This window comes from Pelobates fuscus, chromosome 3 (assembly GCF_036172605.1).
Source record: "Pelobates fuscus isolate aPelFus1 chromosome 3, aPelFus1.pri, whole genome shotgun sequence".
Classification (NCBI taxonomy): Eukaryota; Metazoa; Chordata; class Amphibia; order Anura; family Pelobatidae; genus Pelobates; species Pelobates fuscus.
The window spans coordinates 67,110,053-67,135,321 of NC_086319.1; the positions used below are offsets into that span (position 1 = coordinate 67,110,053).

Here is a 25,269-nt window from a genome sequence, read left to right on the forward strand (position 1 = left end):
GTTTTTTCTAGGCTGCAGAATCTGGAATTGTAAAGGTGAAAAACATATCTGCAAGGAGCCCTGACATACTGACAGGTAAAATATTATGTGTAAAGGGAAGATATTTAAGCACTATTTTCTTTCTAGTGCTTGTCTTGTCACTGTTCCTGGAAAAGTATGAAAGGTTAGGAGAAGCTGCGGAAAATTCAGCGTAAAAAAGCCTACCGTCAGATATTCACAAGTAACATAAATGAAAGGCCATATGTAATAATAATAAAATGAAAAATAAAAAGGATTTCTTATGCATTTTAACTTTAGACGGTAATGTATGATTGTTTGGTTTATCTTTGTTTTATTCTGACAGCCTTGAAAGAGAACAGTTCTGAAGTAGTGCAGCCATTCCTCATGGGATGTGGAACAAAAGAACCGAAAATCACTCAGCTGTGCCTTGCTGCCATTCAGAGGCTTATGTCACATGAAGTGGTGTCTGAGGTACTGTGATCAGTCTGTTATGTTAGGGCAACTCTGACCATTTCTGAGGGGAAGAAAATATTTAAAAACAAACTCGTATTCATGAAGACATTTTTGAAACAGAGCAAAATAACTGGTTTTCAGTAAAGTCTTGGTTATTGCAGTCAGCTAATGTCAGCCTGGGTCGTTCTGGAAATCAATTAGCATTTTTGGTTATGGCGTGGAAGATAACAGTAGAAAGATAAAGATAACAAAATGCTTATCCTTTCCTTTAAAGGGACACTATAGTCCACAAAACAGCTTTAGCTTAATGAAACAGTTTTGGTGTAGAAATCATGCCCCTGCAGTCTCATTGTTTGATTCTCTGCCATTTAGGAGTAAAATCACTTTGTTTATGCTGCCCTAGTCACGCCTTCCTACAAGTAACTTGCACAGCCTTCCTAAACACTTCCTGCAAAGGGAGCTCTAATGTTTACACTTATTGCACAGTCTATTAAGTTCAGAATTTATCATATCTTATCTCCTGCTTTAGCTTTGCTAATCTTCCTGCCCCAGGAAGCACCTCTAGTAGCCAAAAACAAGTTCATATAGAGAAAGTCCATAACAAGAGCATGGTAACACATGGAAATTAAAATAGAAATTTGCAGGTTGGTGACTTTTCTAATGCAATAAAAAACTAGGTATGGCAATCCATTAAAAAACTGAAATTGGCCTCGCAAATCAGCTGATTTCAGTTCATGTAATAGAATAAATGTCCTCCGCAAACTCTGCTGCTGTAAGTGGATATACAGTTTCATTGTGACAGCAGAAATTCAAGTAGATGTGAGAGTTGTCCCTGTGCTTGAGGCAGTGAGCCAACTTGCGCGATAGGAGCAAGGCTCGGGGGTTGTCCCCAGCTAAACTTGGTGCTATATTATTTAATAAGCCTAAAACATTAAAATAACTGAATAACGATAAACAGATTTAGTGAAGTTAATACATTTGATGTACTTTCCCTCATAAGGTATACAATTGGAATTAAAAGATATCCTGTCCATAACCCCTTACACTTGAACTATTGCCATAAAAGTTAACATACATAAACATTATCCTTCTGTGTGTTTACAGGCTGCAGCAGGTAACATTATCAACATGTTATGGCAGCTTATGGAGAATGGTCTGGAAGAACTGAAGCTACTACAAACCGTTCTGGTCCTGTTAACCACCAATACAGTAGTACACGATGATTCGCTTTCCAAGGTGATACTCTCTGCTCTAGACAGATGTGTTTGTATTTCTCTCTGCTTTAAGGTGCAAATCTAATGAAAAGGCCCATTGGTTTTATCAGACCTTTGTGTATTTCAGGCAATTGTTCTTTGTTTTCGACTGCACTTTACAAAAGACAACATTACCAATAACACTGCTGCAGCCACTGTGCGACAAGTGGTCACTGTGGTCTTTGAGAGAATGGTAGCTGAAGATGAACGGTACAAAGGTAAAAATTATGTGTTTTCTGCTTTGTGGATTTGATTGGATTATTTATTTATTTTTTTTATTTATTTTTTTAACCCCTTAAGGACCAAACTTCTGGAATAAAAGGGAATCATGATATGTCACACATGTCATGTGTCCTTAAGGGGTTAAACACACGTTCAATACAAAGTAAAAATACAGATACCTTGTTTAGAAATGTGAGAATCCATAAAAATCTCTATATTTTGTTTCCATGGAGAGTTGGACAAAGATCCCAAGTCAGAGCAGTCTTGCTAATCGGTGGTTGTTTAAAGGTGTAGAATAAAGGCACTAATGTGTTTTGTTCATATCAGTAACATTGAGATTGTAGATTTAGCGGTTTACAGATATTGGACTTTTCCTATGATTTATGTTCTTTGAAATGATGTTCTTTACTTCTCTTACATTGCATGTTAAATGTTATTTTCTTTCTCTAAAGAAATTATTTTATAAAAATGCCGCCTACAGCCCTCATAATCATTTAATCTCAATTAAGTCGATATGGAGATAGGAGGACCAGATGCTCCGAACCAGCGTCCAAGGAAACTTAGTAGTGCTGATACTGCAGGAGGAGTAGGCAAAGGAACTGACATGTGCCAGGACAAATTGGTTTAACCACGGCAAAAGGCGAAACGGCTACCATGAACTCCAACCCCTTGGCGACTTAATTGAAATGAAGTCGTTTTGGGGGATGGATTAGTCATTTAACTTGTGTATGTCAGACACACACCCAAAGAGGCACAGAGTAATAGAACAAGTAGAAGGATACATACATACCAAGGTGTCATGGATAGGAGTACAACATTAGTCACATTATCTGGGGAGAATGACTGGTTCAGTTACTGTAGATGAAATCACTGAAGGAGGGCAATTATAATGTGTCTGTTGGCAGCTCTCTATAACAATATCTGTCTGTGATTTAATGGAGACAGGCGTGATTTATAATAAGTCATATTTTTTTTTTTTTTTTTTTAATTCTTTATTTTTGCAGTGCGTATATTAGTCACAGGCATACATATGGTACCCCAACGGCATTCCATATGCAGGTTTCAAGACATTGGTTACAGTGGGGGGTAGATAGACAATGCACTTTTTTTTTTTTGTATACATATCACGTAAAGATAGCAAGCTGATAGGTGTCGCTTTGTGGCCCTACATCGGAAACCAATATTGCGACAGTGACATAGTTAAGTTGCAGTATGAATGATTACAAGCTTTAGGTACAGACATAGTGTGTCAAGAGGAACTGCACACATTTTGGTTGAGAATGTAAAGCAATAACTAGTTGCTGCGTCAGCGTATGCATACATGTCATGTCGAAACGGCCTAGTGTGTTACTTCACAGTAGTAAGATCTGAGACATGGCTTGCCTAGGACCTACATTTTTACTGGCAACAATAATAGGCTATAAAGAACTTAGTTAAGTACAGGCTGTTATTACCACTGGGAGACCAGGCTCCGCCGCACACGTGGTTGGGGCACTTTCACACAATTAAAAATAAGGCATAACAATTTAAAATTATGTGGTTAACCGAGGGTCACTGGTGAGGTGAGTTAAACTGAGGGCACGACATTTTGTGGGTGTCTAACGTTGTACATCTGTACCATTTTATAATAGTAGAGGCAGTAGGCCACCGTTTTGTCCTGTCAGGTGACTGGTAAGAGTACTGGGTGTAGGGACAGATCTGGAGATTTGCATTGGGATACAAAATGGTCACCTCGAGGGTCCTTGCGAACGAGTTCTGGTTCGGTTGATGGTGTCACGGTGTCATGAGTGCTGGATCCCTCCTGTGTGGCCCCCATGTTGTGTAGTTTGAGTTCAGCGGTTAGGCTTAACGTCCGCGTGAGTCTCTACTCCACCAGTGTTCCCCGTGTGCCTCTCAAGCTGTTGCTGCTTGCCTGCTGTCAGATGTGGTGGTCAGATGTGCTTCACGGCTCCTTTATGGCAGGTTGGGGACGATAGTCCGGCATTGCGGCAGGGGTATGCGGCTCTGTATGTCGGAGACCAGTACCCCGTCTTGGCGGGAAGGTAGGGCTTTATCCGCGGAGCGTTGCTTATCTTTTCTGCGGGGTGAATGCTGGCTCGTTGTGTCCCCTTGGCTTCGCCGGCTTCTGGCCTGCTGAGGTGCTGCAATGCTTGCAGGAGGCTAGCTGTAGTTGGTTCCTGGTCAGCACTTAGATCTATGCTGTCGGGCTTGAGTGTGGGGGAAGAGTGTTCCTTTCCTCCGCCGTCAGCGCACATGGCGTCCACCATTTTGGATGAGGCGCCTTGCTTGTGCCGCAGCGGTCGGTGTCCCAGGGCAAGGACCGGGATCACCCCCCCGGTCCAGAGGGGGGGAACAGGGCCAGTTCCACTCTGCACTGGGCCTTCAGGTTAGGCATCGTTAGGCGGGATAGTGGGGCAGTGGCCGTCTGTCCCGCTCACCGCCGGAGTAGGCCCCATCTGGGGCTTCAAAGATTCCTCCTCCAGTGGACTGTAGCCCGGGGAGCCAGCCTCTCCCTGGATCCAGTGCCTTCTTTGGGCCAATGATCTTTGCTGTCGGTCAGCTTTTAAGTTGAAATTAGTAGTTTTAGATGCTTATAATGTTGGAAGTTGCAGGAGCTGTTCAGTTTCGTGACCGTCCAGCTCGGCGGTCCGGCCCCGCCCCCCATAATAAGTCATTTTTATATTTTAAATTTTAAATTTACATGAACATGTAATGTGTGTAAAATTTCACTATTCTTCTGTGCAGATATTCCAGAGCAACCTGTGCCTGTCACCGGGAACACTAACAGAAGATCTGTCAGCACGCTAAAGCCATGTGCTAAAGATGCCTACATGCTCTTTCAGGTATAAAATCCCAAAAGTCTTATTTTCTAATTTATTTATTTTACTTGCATATGTCTTGAGAAATCTAGAAAGTATGTGACAAGTTATCTTTACACAATAGTAGGTTTGTAATTCATGAAAACAAATCTATATATGAAATTAATTTCAGAATGTATAGCTTTCTAGGTTCTGCATTTGAACTTTGTGTTGGGTTTTTCCATGTAACATAGAATGTTCAAAAACGCTAAAAAAAACGGAACTAGTTGGTAAGCTGTTATTTAGTTAGGTGTGTAGGCAAATAGGTTGTAGAGTATGTATCTATGTAGGAAGAACTTTTTGTGGTTGATTGGTGGTGAAATGTCAGCATAACCGGTACCAAGATGCCATTAGCCTCACTGAATGTTAGCTAATTGAAAACAGAATTGCAAAATCCATGCCAAAGTAGCTGATCTGGGAAAAATCTCCCAACTAGTCACAGCTTGGCTATTTAAGCCTAAAATGTAAATTTTGAATATCAATGTTTTTAAATCACTGCAATTTGGAGATTAGTGAATAAATGCCAGTATTGTAACTTGTTGCGTAACTTACAGAACCCAGAAACCTATGCATTGGGGGCATCACATTGCTAAGGGGATATAGCTGAACACAAATTGTTTATTTTGCTTAAAAGGACACTATAGGCACCCAGACCTCTTCATCTCAATTAAGTAGTCTTGGTGCCATGTCTCTGTTGTTTTAACCCTGCAACTAAAAAACCTTGGTGTTCTGCTGGAATGGCCATCTTTACATTGACGGGTTAACATGCTAGGTCTTATAGTGGCACTTTGACTTACACTGACTTGGACTCTTTAAATATCCAGTTGAGCTACACTTAAGAATGCATAATTATGTTATCAGAATGCCCTTAGTGTTCTTTGAGTCTGTTATTGAATGAATGGTGACAAGTGCAGAGAGACTCAAGCTAATTAATAAATACAAGGTGCATTAATAGGTTGTCTGTGGTGTGTTTTTAACATATCCATTGCTTTCTCTAGGACTTATGCCAGTTAGTAAATGCCGATGCACCTTACTGGCTTGTGGGTATGACTGAAATGACAAGAACATTTGGCCTGGAACTTCTTGAGTCTGTTCTACATGACTTTCCCCAAGTGTTCTTACAGGTAAGGCAGCAGAACCAAATAAAATGTATTTGAAATTGCTTATCTCATTTGGGTTTTAATTCCAACGAACTGACTCATTTAAAAACATATTGAGCTATATACATATAAAGCAATTGCGGTAGAAAATATTTAAGTTGTTGCTGTCACCATGAAAACTGGTGAAACGTTTCTGATAAATTTGATAAAATACAGAATTGTCTTTTATAAATATGACTCATTTGGAGAGTGTTTTCTTCGAAAATAGTCCAGTTACATGAGAAAGAATGTTGGAAGCTGAAATGTCCCAAAAGAAATAAATCAGACCGAGAAGGGGGTACCCCTAATGTTAGAAATGAATATAGGAGCGAGAACACTCTGTCCGAAAAAATACATCAATTTAAAACTTTACTTTTAATTATGTAAAGTAGATAAGAAATAAGGAACACAGCTAAATAAACCTAAGATGTGAACAAAAATAAGAGAAGAAAAGTGAGAGTAAAATAAATTAGATTAGTAAATGCACAAGGGACTGCAGATATAATTAGGATGCCTACACAAATAACCGTTTAACTTGTGTAAATAGTACAGAACTATAGTAATGTTGTTGCTACTCTGCTACTGTAACAATGTATCTAGATAAATATCCCACAACAAAGGATTACCGGTAATCATGTAGGAACTGTATCAAAAGCAGAGGAAATGTAAGTAGTGGTCACCAAATAGAATGGCAGCACAAAACTGTTTGGGAAAAAAAGGGGGATTTCACCTAAACAGTTGATTGTAGGGAATATTGAGGTCAGATTCATACATGTCCCAGTGCATAACTAAAGCAATATTAAAGAATCTAAATGTAACAGAAATCTAAGCTAGACAACCAAAGCAAAAGGAAAATTGAGATTACTGAGCTAAAGAATAAGTTAAAGGAGCACTATAGTGCCAGGAAAACAAACCCATTTTCCTGGCACTATACTGTTATTAGGTCCCTCCCTCCCGCTGGGCTGAAGGGGTTAAAACCCCTTCAGCTACTTACCTTAATCCGGCACCGGGCTCCCTCGGCACTGGTGACTTCTCCTCCCCCTGCCAACATCAGCTCCCGAGTGGAGCCAAATGCCGAATGCCAGGGCCGCGCACGCATTCAAACCGCCCATCGGAAAGCATTACTCAATGCTTTCCTATGGGGATCTGAACTCACACTGCGTGAGTTCAATGCGATTTTCACACTGAGAATCGCGGAAGCGCCTCTAGTGGCTGTCAGGGAGACAGCCACTAGAGGCTGGATTAACCCTGCAGTGTAAACATAGCAGTTTCTCTGCAGGGTAAAAACTAGGGGGACATGGCACCCAGACCACTTAATTGAGCTGAAGTGGTCTGTGTGCCTATAGTGGTCCTTTAAACCAATAGACTAGTCTAATATACAATAGATAAATCTGTGCCTTTGAGAAGATCTGTCAGTGTAGAAATATGACTAAACTAACTGTCCATCTAATCTCTATAACTCCTGCACTGAAAGAAAAGCAATCGATATGCACGGTCTAGTTTGACAATCTACAGGAGTTGCCGATCACTCCAAAATCGATTACATAAAAAATCATAAAGAAATAGCGATAAGTATCATAACAGATAATTATAATAGGTAATGAGTAATTACTGGGTGCCAGAAGAAATATAGTGAGGAAAACAAATGGTTAGTGAGCTCGAAGGCACAGGTTTTCCTATTGAACTTCAGATTAGCCTTTCTCTGCTATTTTAGTCTTACTAATTTTTTAGCTCACTAACACTTTGTTTTTCCCGATATTTCTTCTGGCACCCAGTAATTACTCATTACCTGTAATTATAGGCTGTAAAACCGTAACGTGCATATCAATTGCCTTTCTTGCAGTGCAGGCGTTATCGAGATTAGATGGACAGTTAGTCTAGTCTTTTTCCTACACTGACAGGTGCCCTTGAAGGCACAGATTTATCTATTGTATTTTAGACTAGTCTTTCTTTGCTAAATTGGTTTAATTTATTCTTTAGCTCAGTAATCTCAATTTTCCTTTTGCTTAGGTTGTCTAGCTTAGATTTATGTTACATTTAGATTCTTTAATATTGCTTTAGTTATCCACTGGGACATATTATATTAATCTGAGCTCAATATTCCCTTCAATCAACTGTTTAGGTGATATCCCCCTTTTTTCCCAAACAGTTTTGTGCTGCCATTCTATTTGGTAACCACTACTTACATTTCCTCTGCTTTTGATACAGTTCCTACATGATTAATCCTTTGTTGTGGGATATTTATCTAGATACATTGTTACAGTAGCAGAGTAACAACAACATTACTATAGTTCTGTACTATTTACACAAGTTAAACGGTTATTTGTCTAGGCATCCTAATTAGATATGCAGTTCCTCGTGCATTTACTAATCTAATTTATTTTACTCTCACTTTTCTTCTCTTATTTTTGTTCACATCTTAGGTTTATTTAGCTGTGTTCTTCATTTATCTACTTTACATTATTAAAAGTGAAGTTTTAAATTGACGTCTTTGTTCGGACAGAGTGTTCTCGCTCCTATATTCATGTCCAGCTACATGACATTCACTAAACACGAATTGTTGGAAACTGACCAGTGAATTTCACACTTTAAGCTACATTAGCTGACTTGGATAAATAGACTAATATAGAATCTTTTTCCAATTTGACCATTTTGGCTTCTGAAGGCTATATCAGGACCACTCACTGTATTAATCCTTTCAGAAACTGTATTTGTATACATTCCTCCCTTAAAAAAGTAATAACTTTGTTCCAAAATAGAAAAGAGATTCTATTATTGTTCATACATTTTGTTGCGTGTAAAATGTTTTAGAATACTACATTGCAACACGAAGCACTGTACTGGTTCGCGAGGTCTTAATTTAAATAAAATTGCCAATATGGATACCGCACTCTCCTGGATCCCATGGTGCAACCGGGCCTGAGGTTGGCCAATCCTCACAATGTGATTTGCAAAAAGTAATGATGGTCCAGGCACTCAAGTTCACCCCCGTGGTCAGATTTATTGGAGTAAAATAGAAACAAAATTTCGGCCCACAAAAGGGCCTTTGTCAAGCTCAAAACAAAGGCCCTGTCGTTTGCCGAAACACTGTTTCTATTTTGCTCCAATAAATCTGCCAACTGGATTGAACTTGAGTTCCTGGACCATCATTAGTCTTTATTTAAATAAAGACTATTTGACAAATAAATAAAAAAAAAAGCACAATTATGTTCCCCTTTGTCTTTATGTGTAAAGCCCATTCAGGCAGCATTGTATAAACCATAGAGATGGAAAAATACATGCCTCATTCTTTGTGCTTGTAGTGCTTCATTCTCAGTAAATGATCTTTGTTTCTTTCCACAGCACCAAGAATTTAGTTTCCTCCTTAAAGAAAGAGTGTGCCCTCTTGTGATAAAGCTCTTCTCGCCAAATATTAAGTTCCGACAAGGCTCCAGCAGCAACTCTTCTCCAGCTCCTGTAGAAAAGCCATACTTTCCTATTTGTATGCGACTCTTAAGAGTAGTGTCTGTCCTAATTAAGCAGTTTTATGGGCTTCTGGTAAGATGATATTGGATTTGGAAAGACATTATTGATATAAAAAAAAAAAATTCTGTTTATGTGTTAATTTCGCATTTGCTTATTCTTAAAAGCATGTTGAAAAGATATGTGTGTGCTTATGCAAATTATGTGTATATGATTTAAAGAAAGAAAAAAAAGTGAATTTTGTGAATTGAAAATCCTAAAATGTAGGTCAGAATAGCAGCATTGGAGTATATTTGTCAGTCCATGCTATCATACTGTTTTTAGTAAATAAACAACTTTGATACAATAACATCTAGACCTAACTCTTTCAGGTAACAGAATGTGAAATCTTCCTGTCACTCTTGGTTAAGTTCCTGGATGCAGATAAGCCTCAGTGGTTAAGAGCAGTAGCAGTAGAATCCATACACCGACTATGTGTGCAACCTCAACTGCTAAGGTAAAATATTTTATTGCAAATATTTGTCTGTACCATAAAGACATAACTCTGTGTTCCAGACACTGCATGTTCAGCAACGTGTGCTTCTAGATTAGGCTGGTATTCAACACCTCTGGTTTGCGACAAGTGATAGCCACCAACGTAAAATATTCCTTCTGCTAACCTTAACTGCAGTGTTAAAGGGCTACTCCAAATAAAACAAAAATCTGTGCATTAATGAAACCGTTTCTGGACATTACTGTTTCTCTCCCTCTCCTCCCCCCCTCACCAGAGAAATTTAAAGATAATAAAAAAACAACTGTTCTCCCAACAGCTTTATCCTCCTCTGGTGACATCATTCACCCTTGCTGGGGAGGGGCTCATTGGAGGTCTTGGGTGGCAGGAAGGGGAGGTCATGCCACCATATGTCATCTGTGCATGCTGACAGATGCCAATATGCATAGAATTGACCTTGGCTAGCTCGGAACTCTCGATTCAGTCTGCTAATGACACTGCTGGAGGTGGAGTTACATCTCCAGCAGCAAAGGGCAAAATCTTTGTATGTGCAGTGTTTCATAGTGAAATGCTGCATGTACAGACTCCAAGCACCAAGATTACTTCAATTCACTGAACTGGTCAAAGTGCGGTGCAACCCTTTAAGGATGTAGAAATACACATACTCATTCATTTTATAGCACTAAAGCTAAGGTGAAGGACCGTGCTGGTTTTATAGCATTCATAAATTTCTGAAAAGGCGACAATTATCAGTGTCTGTGTGTGTGTGTGTGTAGCCTTAAAAGGTTTGTTTGATTTGTTGTTTAGGTTCAAAGTATTATTGTCATTATTTAATTTACTGCTCTGTATTTGTTTAAAGCTTTAGTCTTAGTGCCATCATTACATTGCATAAGTGCAAAGTCTTGATGCTTAGAGCACCATATACCCACCCAAATGTCTTAAAGGAACACTATAGTCCCCCAAAAAACTACAACTTATTGCATTTGTTCTGGTGAGTGTAATCAGTTCCTGCAGGATTTTTGCAGTAAACACAGCCTAGGGATACCTCCACTGGCCACTCCTCAGACGGCTACTAGAGGTGCTTCCTGGGGCAGTGCTGCACAGTATGCAGTACTGCCATTCAGTGTCCCCACCCTTTGCATGAAGACACTGATTTTTCCTCATAGAGATGCATCGATTCAATGCATTTCTATAAGTAGATGCTTATTGACAGGAGGAAATATGGGAAAGCATTGTACAGCGCTACGGAATCTGACGGCGCTATATAAATAATAATAATAATTGTGATTGGCTAAGATCACCACTTCTGATGATGTCAGCCAAGAAGGCAGATCAGGGGCAGAGTCAGCAGCAGATTGGAATAAAGATGAGATTTAACTATATTAGGGAGGCGAGATGGGGAGCGGGGTGTTTACATATTTTTGTCCCTGAACCTATAGTGTTCCTTTAAATTGACTTATTGCAACAGTGATTTATTAGCGGTTCAGAGCTGGAAATCAGGCAGTCTGGAACAGGAATTCCTTGCCAGGAATTGAAAGTAAATTTCAAATGTGTAGCTGAACTGGAAATATTCTCCAAGTTAACTACGCTTCCAGTTCAGCCACTTTAGCCTTAAGTCTATGTATCTATATTGAATGGATTGTATATATTGTAAACGCTGCGGAATTAGTTGGCGCTATATAAATACCAATAATAATAATAATATATACTTTGGAGACAATTGATCATACTGGAATGCTAAGTATTTTGTGTTTATATTGGGGTTTTCTTTTTATTTCTAAGTTAATGTAGCAGAATATATATATATTTTTTCTGGATTGGTAAATTCAAATGTTAGAAGTGTTATATTCAGTATTTACTGTTAACAAATTTAGCCATCTTTTTTTGTTTGATTTTTAGGTCTTTTTGTCAGTCCTACGATATGAAACCACATTCTACAAAGGTTTTCCGTGACATTGTGAATGCTCTGGGCTCATTTATACAGTCACTCTTCCTCATACCAAGTGCTGGAATTACGTCAGCGACGGCTAATCCTACAGGTATGCACATTCCTTTCCACAGCTATCATTTTATGCTATTTCCATAGGATCCTGTAAAAGAAATGCATTTTATATGGTTTATGTTCTTCTGCTTTAAGTTGAACTAGAAAGTTTTTTGTTTTTGTTTTTTGTCAATCTTTCTTTTATTGAGGCAGGAAAAATGCATGACAATACAGATATTACATCAAGCGCCGACATGTCATCAAATATATTCCTTGAGAGTTCCGCCTTTTTTAATTTTTTTTTTTATACAAAACGTAAATTGTGCAAGTGATAACATAGAGCTTAACCCCTTAACGACGAGTGACGGACGAGGTCCGTCACTCAGGGGAATGCGTTAATGACGAGTGACGGACCTCGTCCGTCACCCGTTAAAATTAACCCCAGATCGCCGCAATCGCGGCGATCGCGGGGTTAATGGTGCTCCGGTCTGCCTCTGCATTAGAGGCAAACCGGGAGCACCGGATCGGGCTGTCAGAGTACATGTGCCCGCTCTGACAGCATGCCAGAGCGGGCACATGTGCTCTCTATACTCACCTCCGCCTCCCTGCACTTCCTGGTTCTGTGTGAAGTGCAGGGAGACGGATCTTAAGTGATCCTGCCCCCTGGTGGAAAGAAAACATTGTAAAATTAAAATCCCATCCCCCTTTTCCCCCCCTTTACCCATTTTAATAAAAAAATAACCCCTTCCCTGCCAATTGATCACTGACTACAGTGATCAATTGGCAGGGATTACATTTTACTAAGATCTGATTTTTTTTTTTAACCCCTGAGGGTTAATTCTTTTTTTTTTTAACCCTCAGGGGTTCAATTTATTTTATTAATTAATTTAAATATTTTAAAATTATAAATTTAGCTAGCTGGGGAGGGTGGAAGTTAGTGGGGAATTGGGGGATTTAGTATTACGCTAACTAGGGGTTAACGTTAAAAAAAGTTTAAAAATAAGCTTTAAAAAGTTAAAAAATTAAGTAAAAAAAAAAGTTTTAATAACATTTAAGTAAAAAATTAAAAAAAATAAACCCTTTACCCAGTCCAAATAAAAATTAACCCCTTCCCTGCCAGTCGATCACTGCCTACAGTGATCAAAATACAGATCACAGTATTATACTGTTCTAATTTTTTTTTTTTAACCCCTGACGATTAACTTTTATTTATTTTTTAACCCTCAGGGGTTAAATTTATTTAATTAACTAATTTAAATATTGTATAATTAAATATTTTGCTAGCTGGGGTGGGTGGGAGTTATGGGAAAATGGGGAATTTACTGTTAGTGCTGCTTACTGCTACTTAGGGGTTAACGTAAAAAAAAAGCTTAGAAAAATGTTAAATCTCTAAAAAAAAAGTTTTACGAAAGTTTAGGAAACTTTAAAAAAATGAATAATCAAAACAAAAGTTTAAAAAATAGTTTTAAAAAGTAAAAAAAGTTTTAAAAAGTAAAAAAATACATTTAATAACGCTCATTACCACTACACCTGGTACAAGCTAGCGGAAAAATGATCCCACGCTAAGGTTCAAAATATGCCTTTTGAAATACCCTGGGATGTCTTCTTTAAGAAATGGTATGGCTTTATGGGGTATTTGGATTATATAGCCTGGTAAAATACTCTAAAATGGGACATGGGCACAGCGTAAAAATTCAAAATGTGAAAAAAAATGGAATGGCTGTGTCCCAAATGTGCCCCTCCGATGTCCACATATACCTGGCAAAGGTACATACGGGGGTATTTTTGTACTCAGCAGACATAGCTGAGCAAAATATGAAGTATTATACAGTGGTAGTACACATATGGTTTGCAAAATATACTGTGCAAACTCACTTTGTGTGTCAAAAAGGCAGAAAAAAACGCTTATAACCACTACACCTGGTACACGCTAGCGGAAAAATGATCCCACGCTAAGGTTCAAAATATGCCTTTTGAAATACCCTGGGGTGTCTACTTTAAGAAATGGTAGGCCTTTGTGGGGTAGTTTGAATTTAAAACCTGCAAAGATGCTTGGAAATTGCACATAGGCCCGGCGTCAAAATTCAAAGTTCGGTCAAAACTGATATGGCTTGGTCTCCTATATGGCACTGTAGCTTCACAAAATAGTGCCATAGACATACAATGGGGGTGTCATTTTACTCAGAAGACTTAGCTGAGCATAATTTGGGGGGTTTGAACTTAGTGGCACACATGAAATATACAAAATGCCCAGCAAAAATGCAATCCGTATGTAAAAAATGCACAAAATTATTTTTTACCACATACTTTGGCATGTAATGGTAAAAAAATGGGGGCATGTTAAGGCACAATATGCACCTTATGAGATACCCTGGAGTGTCTTCTTTTACAAATGGTAGGCCTTTGTGGGGTGTTTTGAACAGTAAAACTGTTATAATACCCCAAATGGAAGCATAGGCTCATTAAATCCGTCTCTCAAAATTCTACTGTGAATACTGAAAAGGACAGGTCTCCTGTATGGCACTGTAGCTTCACGAAATAGTGCCATAGACATACAATGGGGGTGTCCTTTTACTCAGAAGACTTAGCTGAGCATAATTTGGGGGGTTTGAACTTAGTGGCACACATGAAATATACAAAATGCCCAGCAAAAATGCAATCCGTATGTAAAATATGCACAAAATTATTTTTTACCACATACTTTGGCATGTAATGGTAAAAAAATGGGGGCATGTTAAGGCACAATATGCACCTTATGAGATACCCTGGAGTGTCTACTTTTACAAATGGTAGGCCTTTGTGGGTTTTTTTTGAACAGTCAAACTACTATAATACCCCAAATGGAAGCATAGGCTCATTAAATCCGTCTCTCAAAATTCTACTGTGAATACTGAAAAGGACAGGTCTCCTATATGGCACTGTAGCTTCACGAAATAGTGACAAAGACATACAATGGGGGTACCGTTGTACTCAGCAGAAGTAACTGAACACATAATAAAACTTTGTACAGGAATAGCACACACCAACTTTACAAAATACACATGAGAAGTTCTTTGTTATAAGTTTGTGTGCGAAAACCCCCAAAAAAACACAATTTTACTCCAATATTTAGCAGAGGTTGGCGGTAAAATGGCTACGTAGAAAGTGTCAAAACAACCTTAGGTAAATAGCCTGTGGTGTCTACTTTATATAAATATATACTTTTGTGTGGGAATTTTGTTTTCTTTTATGGCTATTAGGCTTACAAGACAAACATACCAAATTCTAAAATCGCTCCACATAAAAAGTTTATTTTACTCCTTGTGCTTTGTGACCTGTAACTACCAAAAAAAACTTAAAATCCCAGACACATTATATATTCTGTAATTCAGAACAACTAAATGAATTTATTTTTAATTACTTTCCTTAACCTGCACTAATTATGTACACATTATTATTGCAAAAACTGTAAAAAAAAACCACACAAAAAATCATTGTTTTGCATATTTCTGTATTTTTTTTATAATAAATAAGCATTTATATATATATGTGTTACATCAAATGAAAGCCCTTTCTGTCCTTTAAAAAACGGTATATAATATGTGTCGGTGCAATAAATTAGTAAAATGCAAATTGCAGTTGAACGCAAATAGCAAAAAATGCAAAAAATGCCGTTGTCATTAAGTGAAAGACAAGCTTCTGAAGCTCTGTCCTTAAGGGGTTAATAAGTCATCTCAGTATTCATATGTATAGATAAACAGATTGTAGAGAATAGTAACTTAACATTCAGAATAGTTGCACTTTTGTATTACAGTATGTAAAAGTAAGTTAAGGTGACATGCTAACTCTGAGTGTTACTCAAAGCATGACAGGTGTAGCCAACTGGTAGATGGCATTAATGATAGGTCGCAATAGGTGTAAGATGATTAGTTAGAGGGTAATGTAAACACTTGATAACGTCGTCAGGCTAACTCAGAGATAGGTCGATAAGTACATGACGATCAATATTTCAGCTAATTAGCGAAACACGTGTGCTGATAGAACAAACTGGTTAAACTGCGAAAACGGCTGATGTCAATGTGTGTGATATAAAACTTGTCAGACTAATGAAGATAAACCATTGTATGGTAGCCTGTTTTTTTTTAACACTGCGAGTGAGATGGCCTATGGCGACTAAACCGAGATTATATGCTAAGCATGAAGGGAGACTGCAATAGCTAACCAGGGCATTAATGTACGCCTCCCACCCTGACACAGCAAGCCTTGAACCGATACCCATGCTGGTTATCTGGGTTATGTATGTAGACAGTGTCCCTATTGTCCAAGATTGGCCACTCCGCCGGCCCCAGGCTTTCTCAAGAACCCTTGTGCAAGTCCCACTGTTCCGGTTGCTTTCCGCATCGCAAGCAAAGTCACGGGAGGTTGTAAGTCGATGTTGCTCCTTCTGAGAGGGTGGGATAGGCATCAGGGTCTTCCCCCTCCAGGCCCTCAGCCCAGGAAAGCAGTAGCAAGCTTTGGACTTCTCGGGGATTGAATAGGTAGCTTTCAGGAGGGCCTTCTTCCTCTTTGGCCTATTTAGATGCATGTGCGGTCAGTGGTCTCCGTTGCATGCCACCAGTGAAGTGTGGATCGGTAGGAGATGATTTCCGCAGCTTGTTGTTTCTACGCTGCTCCCTCAGAGCTTGATGCCCTCTGTACTGTTGCTTCTGCCAGAATTTGCGGAATAGGTCATCCAGCCGCTGCTCGAGTGTGTCTGTAGCAGGCTCAGCCGCCGCTATCTTGGCTCAGGGGGCTCAACAGCGTACTCTTATCAGAAGCAGGTTAGTCGTACGGTTCCACTCGCAGCTGGGGTGTAGTGCCCGTGGGATTGTGCCAGGATAACCCTAACCGGCAGGATAACCCTAACTTCGGTGCCCTCCAGCTTTACAGCCAGCAGGGAGATCGGCCACCTCTCCCATGCTAGCCTCCACTGGTAGGCCGCAGTTCGTCATCAGGTTCAGGCTGTCCAGTAATATACGAAAACCCCTCAAGTTGAGTCTCAGGGTGTCACCAATGTTTCCCAGCACTGAGGTTGCTGTTTTGTTTGAGCGAAATATTGGTAAAGTTGCTTTATATTGGGTTCTCACCTGGAGCACACGCTTTGTGCGACCAAGCAGCTCGGCAGTCAGGCCCCGCCCCCCCGAACGAGAGAGTTTGCTTCATGCTCTACCAATTTAATCCAGTAACAGTGGGGAAGCTATGTAATCTTGGCCTTATAAACCATGAGAGGTTCACATGGTGTAACATGAATTAATGTCTTCCCACTTCCATGTATTATACCTTTCACACAAGGAAAAACAATTGCTGTTCCTTGCTTGTTATGAAATCTGGAACAATACTCTGTTAATGTTGCTTCAGATTTCATAGCACACCATTTGCCATGTTCTACTTCCCAAACATTTATCTTTTTAAATTCAAGTTATATCTGATAAAATAGCATTCATTTTCCTGCAATATTTATTTACTCTGAAATAGTTTTGGAATCTGTCTTGGTATTTGTTATGGACGTATTACAGGTTTGATTGATTGCTCTCAAAAAAAGTACTTCTTGCCTAAACTTTCTGAGTGTTTTATATAGAACTCTATCCTGGTTCTTAAAAATAGACCTGATTGGCTTCCTAATTCTGCAAATCTTTTCTTAACCTCTGGTACCCATCTGTCCTTGTACTTTTTCAGAATCCTCACCCTAGGCACCACAGCTCAAGAAACCATAAAGCATACAAAGTAACCAACAATTATTAAATGTTTTGCTCAAACAGGCATAATACATGTAATTCCCCTCCAAACATTACTAGCTCAAATGCAAATTATTTTAAATTGGCAGCAAGAGCATCAGCTAGTAATATTTTCAAGAGAAAAATATATATACATAATGCATTGTCAGTGACCATTCTTCAAGGAACACTCCAACCACCATAACCTCTGCAGCCCACTTGAGAAGTGTATTTGTTTGTTTGTGTTCCCTCTCTGTGTGACTTCCCAATGTGAGCTTTGATTGGAAACACCGTTAATGTTGATCGGCGCTTTAGGACTGGAAGGATATAGATCTTATGTGTCAGAGGAGAGCTGTTAATTTTTTCCTTTCTTCCTCACAGCTGGCTCTAGCTCGATTGCTCCTGCTTCAAATCAGGCCACAGCTGGAATGGCAGCCGTCACTGGGAATGCAACTGTACTTCCTGCTTTTGAGTACAGAGGCACCTGGATTCCAATCATGACTATTTCCATTCAAGGCAGTGCTAAGGCTACCTAGTACGTAAGAGATCAAGTTGTTTTCCTTTGTAATTTCATGTATTTTTTTTATGTATATATCAATTTTCATTTATCAGAATAACTAAATGATTCAGTTCATTCAGGAAGTATGATAAATAGGAAATAGTTTTGAAATTACACTGAAAGCCTCAAAAAACTACTAAAGCTTATTGTTGTTTTGGTTAAAGGAGAGTGTGGGTGCCGCTCCTCTTTTTTTTTTTTTTTTTTATAAATATTGTTTTCCCCTATTACTTTTTCACTCAACACATTTCATCAGTCATTAATTAAACATTCTTCACAGATGTTTACCCATTTTTTTTAATAAAGCAACTCTGCTATATATTGCGTATAACTGAAGCTAACGCAAATATCTGGGATCACTATGGACATCCATATACAACTTATGCAGAACTAGATTATGTTACTATGTATTAAGTTTAAAGATATAGACTATATCTCGTTTGCAAATATAAACCCCTTATCTATGGGCGATGGGGTGGTGAAAATCAAAGTTCCTATCCTAGAGTCTTCTGATAAGCAAAATCAGGTAGATCATTATTGTGAAAGTCGGAGCCAAGTGTCCATGTTGGTGTATTGCTAAGCAATGTTAGAGTGAGGCATATGCTAGACACCTCAGCTTGGATGTAAATTCATGTTACATATATTTTTTTTTAGCAAAATAGATGTGTGTGTGTGTGTGATACTGGATATTATAAAATCTGATAAATTTAATATTACCATAGTTGATGATTGCATAAAGTTTAATAATCAACCCAGCTGAGCTAATACCATCTTAGTTATGGCGCTTAAGTGGAACATAATAGCTTTAGGATACTACCCCCCTTCCCATAGAAGTACATGCGCAGACAGGGCAGCAGCACGCACCTTCTCCTTCCCAAAATAATGTGCACAGTCTCCTACAATCCTCTGAATGCGGGTGCTTGATAGGGGTTGCAGGATGCCTTGAACAGCAGATTCTGCATTCCTTAGTCTAGTTTTTATTTTTATGCTGATTACACAGCAACACATGCAGTATTTCAGGGGTTTGGAGTGTCCCTTTAAATAGGTTTGGAATAGACCATGCCAATCCTCACTTTACAGTGGACCATGCCGTAAGACGGTGTTTCTTACTCTCATGGAGTAACAATCCAGAGAACATGATTTTAACTTTTTTCCAGCATGGCTTTTCTTCCCACATTATTGTTGGTAAAAACATGCACTAACCATATCCACTACAGTAATAATGCACATTGTGTGCTTTATTTTATTTTTTTCCTTAACCCCTTAAGGACACATGACATGTGTGACATGTCATGATTCACTTTTATTCCAGAAGTTTGGTCCTTAAGGGGTTAAACATTCAGGAATCATTGTTTTCAGTAATTGCACTATTCAGCTTTTCCTTTTGATGTGTGTGTAACTACCGTTCTCATCATTTAGTCAATTGATCCTGGTATGGAGGTTTTACATGAAATGATAATTGATATTTTGTTTTTGATATTATGTTTTGTAATTATGATAATTACAAAACATTTGTGCATTATGATACATTACAAACTATCAATAAACAAAATACAAAAAGTTGATCATTTTTATTGTCAAAGTAAATGGTTTTAATAAAAGAAAAACATTGTATAAATTTCATCACTTGCTCTGTGTTAAAAACATATGTTCAGGGTAGAGTTACAACCACACAGCTTTTTTGATTGATGTAAGTCAGGTGAAAATGTAAATAGTTTTCTTTTTTATAAGAAATGGATGGGATATAAATTGTTAATTCTGTTTATTTATTCTTCATTAGTCTAGAAATGCTGGATAAGGTTGAACCTCCCACCATCCCTGAAGGTTACGCTATGTCTGTTGCCTTTCATTGCTTGCTAGACCTTGTGCGTGGCATTACCACCATGATAGAAGGAGAGATCGGCCAAGCTGAAACAGATTCCCATATTTCAGCCGAGGAAACTGTGTCTCGTGCGCAAACTAGTGAGCAACCGGACCTCGCAACTGTATCGGATCCAGCTGAGAGAGAAACAGGTCCTTCATCTTATTGTAACATAGCAAGAAAAATGTTTTGATGTTGTTTTGAACACTTTAAGATGAAATGATTGGGATATCAATTGTGGGCATAAGAGGAGGCAGGTAATGTGAAATAAACTGTTAATATAGTGTTGGGACATGCTCATCACTGCAGTCAAGATCCTTTTCCTGCCAAGTCATCAAGCTTGATGACATTTGTCTAATCAGATGTTTCCCATAGAAAAGCCGCACATACACCATGTATCGTCCAATCCAGTGCTTTTGTGTGAGAATCTTTAAATCTAATGCTTCTCATAGGGAGGCAATGGACACGCACAGTGTTTAGCATCAGCATACCTTGCATCCTGAGGCCGGAAGTGAAATTAAATCCATAAATAAATCTGTTTTTAGTCCAGAACCGGAATATGGGTTCCCTCTCTTATGGCCGTAGTGAGCCAAAGGTGCATGAGTCCTGAGCAGGGAACTACCTAAGGGCAAGTTATTTGAGTTGCCGGTTCTCCGTTTTTGCTGGTTTTGTTGTATTGTTTTCAGAACTATAGATGATATTTTTATATCCATTGTTTGTTGGATCTGTGAAATATTACAATATAACCAATATCTAGTATGGTTGAGAGATGTTCTATGCAAAGTACAGTCAAGTCTGTCCATAACTGCCTGACAGCTAGAAAACATTGCTCTGCCCCAAACCTTCCAGATGAGATTCAGTGAGATTGAAGGATTTGTAAATTTCTGATATGTTTTATAGTAACAACCCCTGGATGTTGGGCTAAGGTAATATCCCCAGGACATACTTGAAAACCAGAGTAATCTGAATGTACCTTTCCTGCTTAAATACTTTGTTATTATTATTGTGAACACTCAAAATAGGTTATTTTATTAAGGATTTAAATCACTAGTCAGGAAGACTCAATTACGATTTTTAAACATAAACTTTGGCTGGTTGTTATATTCTTCAAAATTTGCAACCAGGTGAAGATCTCATCGTTAGCATAATAACTTTTTTATATTAGTTTAACAGTTATACCAGAACTGATTTTGTCATAAACTGTATTGGAAATACGTAGATACATAGTGATGAAATTATTGTAAGGTGAACTATCTCCAATTCAGTAGGTTAATAACTCATATGTTATGTGTTCATTGTGTGTACATAGATTTGCAGAATAAAATGCAAATTTAGGTCTTTTTCTGAATATTTTTTTTTTTTTGGCAACATTTTTGCTAAGAGATGTTATCTCTCAGACACAAGTTCAATTAACTTTGATTAGTAGAATTTATTAATCAAGAGTGTAAATACATGAATATATAGCCTCATGCTGCATAACCTTTTGACAATAATGTATCTTAAATAGAAAAATACTGTAATTTTATTTAATCCAAGCACATTTTATTCAAAGAAATCCACTTTAAATTAAAAAAAATCCTATTTAAAGTTACACTCGAGACTACTAAAGTACTTTTTTTTTAAAGCGCAGTTCAACTGAAATTTGATAAAAATATTTTTTTATTTATTTTTTAAGTATTATTATAAATGAACCCTCTTACAACACACTGGCTGTTACCCAGACAGCCAGTCAAATTACTTTCTGGTTGTTTAGCTCAATGGAGCTAATCTCAAGAGGGCAGCAATGACCCAGAGATCCTGCCTTGACTTGGAAAGTCTGTGATTGGACAGCTACAGAAAGTTTTGCCTGTGGAAGAGGGCGAGGGCTGGCAAAGGCTTCAGACAAGAGATCTGCAGCCTTTTCAAGCTGTGTGTGATATACCTGCAATGACAAATGCATAATGAAATGCGTGTTTTCATTGGGGGCATATTTACTAAACATTTTTTTTTTATTTAGGCAGCAAAGACTTTTATTTTATCCACCCTGACTCAAACAATGCAATGTGACTCAATATTGAATGAATTCCATGATACTCTCACAAAATGAATTGAGATGAATAACAAATTCTAACCATAGTATCAGTTATCTATCATTCAATAGTTTAAAGTTTAGAAACTGACTGTACCCTCCAGTTAGACGTAGTTCCTCTACTCTGCAAAATGCCATTTCAAAAAAATTCATGTAACAATCTCATTGTTTTTCCCCAAATAGTTGAAGTGTGTGAGAGTTAAAAAGTGAAATGTGTGGAAGGGGTGTGTGTGTATTTCTTATTACTGGTTACCTTTATTGTGTTGTGTGTTAAAAGCCTGTACATTGTGGAAAAGTGTTGGGAGACCTATAGAACTTGTAGGGTACAGTTGGCCACCTCTTTTCCCGAGCATCCTTGGGGCTTGTTTGTTTCACATGAACTGTAGATTTAGGAACTGCGCATTTATTATCACTGATCCAAAAATATTCTGTGACTCTATCTCAGCTGCAATAACAGCCCCACTGTAAATTTAAAACAATTATATGGATACTACTAAAATATGATCCTTCCATTACTATTGGTAAACAGTGTTATGTCAAGTTGTTTTAATATTGAAATATAACTGCGGATTTAATGTGAAGTTTAATGACGTTATGTTTGCTGAATAATGTTGTCACTGTTTTGTGTGGAGTCTGTTTCAGAGATGCTAAAATAATGTATTGTGTGTCCCTTAACCCACAGAAGTTGGGAGAACAGTATGGGAGGAAATGATCAATGCATGCTGGTGCGGCCTACTTGCAGCTCTCTCTCTCCTTCTTGATGCAAGGTTAGAAGCTCAACTATTACACTAGTTCTGGTTTGTCATTCTGTAAATGCAAGGGAGAATTTTGGTTTCCAAATGCCAATGTCTCTGCTGAGGTCATCTGTATTGCATTTATCACCTTCACTGAATCCCTGTGCAGATTGTTGGTGTATACAGATAACTTGGCAAACACTTTCATATCGAAGAAATCGGGAGTTCATTTAAATGCCCATATTTTTCAGATGGGCAGAATGTTGGAGATAAAAATACATTGTTCTAAAGCAATGGCTATCTAGGTCTTCATGTATAATATCTTTTTTAACTTTTAATGAAATCCAGGTTAAAATGTATATTATAGAATTATACATAGGTGTATACAGTGTTTGCATGCTTGAGATGGTACTTGCTTATAAGCTGTTATTATATAAGTTTTATACTATACCACATGAGACCTGAGCGGGAACTAACCAAAGGCCAAGCTACAGAGTTTCTCTAAGCTTCAGTCCTTTCTCAGAGTTCTCACATTCTCTGTTTTTGTTGCAATGCATTTGCTCAAGCTCTCCCTTAGCTAAAAGGGGTAATCTAGACGTAGGCCTGGTGCTCACTGTGCCCAGGCCGGTATCAGCTACACTTCACTGACGAGGCCCAAAATATCCTGAAACGATCATCCGTTGCTAGATCTCTCATGCAGAGAGAACTTTTCAGCATTTAGGTTCGGGACTGCCCTTATAGGTGGGAACAGTGTGATATGCAAATGGTACAAGTTATCTTTAGTCTCTAGATCTGAGCAGGGACTAACCGAAGGGCAAACTGCTGAGTTTCTCTAAGCTTTTGCCTGTTTTCAAAGTTCTCATATTCTCTTTGTTACTATACAATATGGCCTAGAGTGTTATTTTACATTGTGGTTATTTTAAACAAATATATTTATATCTATGATGTTATTTTCAGATCATTGACAGTAGATGATTTATAATACATTATTTATAGTGTTGGCAGATGCTATAAAAAAAAGGGGGCTTGTGCGTGGTTCCAACCAAATGCATTTTATGATGTTGCAGGCATCAGTTGATGCTATGTTTTATTGTCTATGCTTTTGTCTTTCATACAGCACGGATGAAAGTGCATCAGAAAACATCCTGAAAGCAGAAATGACTATGGCAGCTCTATGTGGAAAACTAGGACTTGTGACCCCCAGAGATGCCTTCATAACAGCCATTTGCAAAGGTTCCTTACCACCTCACTATACCCTCACTGTGCTGAACAGCTCATCTGCAGCTTTATGCAACAAATGTAAGGCCAAATAACTCACTTAAAATGATGGTGTATCTGCTTGTAAGAAGTTTAAATGATATGGCCTCAAATAATTTATCTAATATGTGACCAACCATTAACATCTTTACTTTTGGAGGGGACAGAGCTAGCGAGCAACTCAAGCAGACGTTATATACTATATAAACTATATATACTATATTCACCTGATACGTCGTACTGTGTGCAAATGTTGCATTTAAAATGTAGCCAAATGAATCCAGATAACAAATGTTCACATTGCTAATCTACAAAAAAATATTATACATTAAAAAAACAAAAAAAACATATTTACTTTTGGTAAAAATGTTTAGTTCTTTTGGAGCCGTTTAATTTTGAACCAACATTGCATTATTACATGGTGAAGATATGATGAAAAAGCAGACTTCCATTGGATGTTATTTTAAATAGCTGGCATGCTGATATTTTCCTGAGGAAATAATTGAATACACGTGTGTTGTTTTTGAGGTGGCAGGGGGGTTTGTTATCATTTTACAGCTACAAAATAAGCTAACAGTTCCCCTTCCAAAATTGGGTTCTGAATCTGCTCCAGGAAGAAGAAATTAGTTTTTGTGTTTGGTTTTTTTTTTTTTTTTTTTTTTTTTTAAATTCTTTATTTTTGTAGTGCAGAGAATAGCATACGGCTTGTCATGCCCCAATAGCAATGAACAAAAGAGTGTAAGATACATAGTTTACATGCAAACAGGCATTACGTTTAAGATGCACAATTTTTTTTAAAATAGGAATAACAGGAATATAAACAAGCTTATTTAGAGATCTCTCTAGATCAAGATTATGACAGCTACAGTCAATGTATAGATGGACCGCTAGGTATGGAATTGAGTAGTAGAATACAAGAGATTATCACCTAGCAATGTTTGCTTACTTTTCTGTGTTGCTTTATGTTTTGTGCTCGTAGTGGACATGCGAATCTGCGTCGCCATGTCAGCTGCCGTGAGAGGGTGAAATTTACATATTAACATAGCTATAGTATTAAGAACAGTGGATTAGCTAGGTCAAGGCTGTCTGAGCCGTTACCTGGTCGGCAGTGCCCAAGCCAGTTATCAGGATTCGGGGAGGGAGGGCCAAGATGGATGCTTGTAGGTTAGGGCCTGGAAATAAATGGGTTGTGGATGAGCATGC

General features: G+C 38.2%; 1 protein-coding gene across 5 annotated transcripts in view; it reads left to right on the plus strand.

Annotated features, from left to right (window-relative positions):
- The window catches only part of MON2 (MON2 homolog, regulator of endosome-to-Golgi trafficking), a 109,601-nt gene that overhangs the window by 13,649 nt on the left and 70,683 nt on the right, over positions 1-25,269 (plus strand). For 3 of the 5 annotated variants that reach the window (XM_063447148.1, XM_063447150.1, XM_063447152.1), the window contains exons 2-14: positions 12-75; positions 344-471; positions 1,558-1,689; positions 1,795-1,924; positions 4,674-4,771; positions 5,785-5,910; positions 9,268-9,462; positions 9,759-9,883; positions 11,777-11,916; positions 17,972-18,125; positions 19,927-20,159; positions 22,758-22,842; positions 23,927-24,108. In XM_063447148.1, the coding sequence (XP_063303218.1) occupies positions 12-75; positions 344-471; positions 1,558-1,689; positions 1,795-1,924; positions 4,674-4,771; positions 5,785-5,910; positions 9,268-9,462; positions 9,759-9,883; positions 11,777-11,916; positions 17,972-18,125; positions 19,927-20,159; positions 22,758-22,842; positions 23,927-24,108 (1,792 nt within the window). The remainder of the gene's footprint in view (positions 1-11; positions 76-343; positions 472-1,557; positions 1,690-1,794; positions 1,925-4,673; positions 4,772-5,784; positions 5,911-9,267; positions 9,463-9,758; positions 9,884-11,776; positions 11,917-17,971; positions 18,126-19,926; positions 20,160-22,757; positions 22,843-23,926; positions 24,109-25,269) is intronic. The other 2 variants (XM_063447149.1, XM_063447151.1) reach the window with 1 other exon arrangement.